Below are 1,348 nucleotides of genomic sequence, written 5' to 3' on the forward strand. Positions count from 1 at the left end.
TGTGTTGGCTTGTGCTTCAGGAGATCTGAGCTGGTCTGAAACCCCTTCCCACATTCCAAGCACTTGAAGGGCCGTTCCCCGGTATGGATGAGCTGGTGGGAGCGGAGGCTGGAGCTGATCCTGAAGCTTTTCCCACACTCCACACACTTGTAGGGCTGTTCCCCGGTGTGAATGCGACGGTGCACGTGGAGGCCGGAGCTGTCACTGAAGCTCTTCCCACATTCCCCACAGGTGTAGGGTCGTTCCCCAGTGTGGATACGCTGGTGTCGGATCAGGTTGGAGCTCTCCCTGAAGCTCTTCCCACATTCCCCACACTTGTAGGGCCATTCCCCAGTGTGGATGTGCCAGTGGGTGAGGAGGGTGGTGCTTGTCCTGAAGCTCTTCCCACATTCCAAGCATTTGAAGGGCTTTTCCCTGCTGGGAGGCTGATCAGGGACCACCAGCTCAGAGCTCCCCCTCAAGCTCCGGCCACCTTCCCGGCACAGGCTGGCTCTTTCCTCCTCAGAGCACCCTGGGCTGGCTTTGGAGCCCCTCCTGCGGGGGGATCTCCGGCCCTTTTCCTCCCCGCTGCCTTCCTGCGCCGGGGAGCCCTTCAAAACGGCCTCTCCCACCAGGGTCTCACGGGGGGATTTGTCCTCCGGGCTCTCCGTCCTCAGCTCGGGGCCTGGGGCAGGAAGCAAGAAGGACAGGGAGGGGATTTGCCTCCGGCCCACAGGGAAGGCCAAGGACATCCCCCCAGCTCCGGCCCCGGCAGGACGGCGGCGGCAGCGGGGTTGTCCTGCAGCCGGGGCCATGCTCGGCTGACAGAGCCAGCACAACACCCGCCCAAAGGGCCACTGACTTCCTCCTCACCTGCCTGGGGGGCCCAAGGCATCTTCCTCTTCCTCGCAGCCTCCTCCTCCATCCGTCCAAGCTTTGGGAAGGACAAATCCTGATGGGGGGAAAACAAGGGCTGAGTGTGTTGGCTTGGGGGTTCCTCCTGCCCAAGTCCATCCCTAGAACTCACTGGGTATCCTGTGTCCATAAAAACCTCCAAAACAGCAACATTCAGCCCAGAAAAACCAAAACCACCGAGATTCAGGCAAAAGCCTATAAGAAATACTGAGAAGACTCCTGCCCCCCCCAAACTGAAAAAAGTTGAGATTCAGCTAAAAAATACTCTAAAATATGAAGATTAGCCAAAAAAAATTCTGCTAAGAGTTCCCCTTCTCTGGTTTCCCCACTGTAGGGTTCAGAGAGTCTCCTGTCTGGGATGCTGGGGGTCCAACTTAGGGATGCTGGGAGTGTTGGGGGTCCCAAGGGTCCCTTCTCCTCTGATTCTCGCCTTTGGGGTGCCGCATTCCCAGAA

At 58.6% G+C, this 1,348-nt stretch overlaps 1 protein-coding gene across 1 annotated transcript; it reads right to left on the minus strand.

Annotated features, from left to right (window-relative positions):
• Positions 1-9: 9 nt before the first annotated feature.
• On the minus strand, positions 10-899 carry LOC113941426 (gastrula zinc finger protein XlCGF49.1-like; the record flags this gene model as incomplete). Its single annotated transcript, XM_027632575.1, has 2 exons — positions 853-899; positions 10-664 (listed from the first exon to the last, which is right to left on the minus strand). Coding segments are annotated over exons 1-2 (677 nt in total), but the record flags the coding sequence as incomplete, so codon positions are not given.
• Between the last annotated feature and the right edge of the window lie 449 nt (positions 900-1,348).

The sequence above is a fragment of the Corapipo altera genome, unplaced genomic scaffold, assembly GCF_003945725.1.
Source record: "Corapipo altera isolate COAL_440 unplaced genomic scaffold, ASM394572v1 49202, whole genome shotgun sequence".
NCBI lineage: Eukaryota > Metazoa > Chordata > Aves > Passeriformes > Pipridae > Corapipo > Corapipo altera.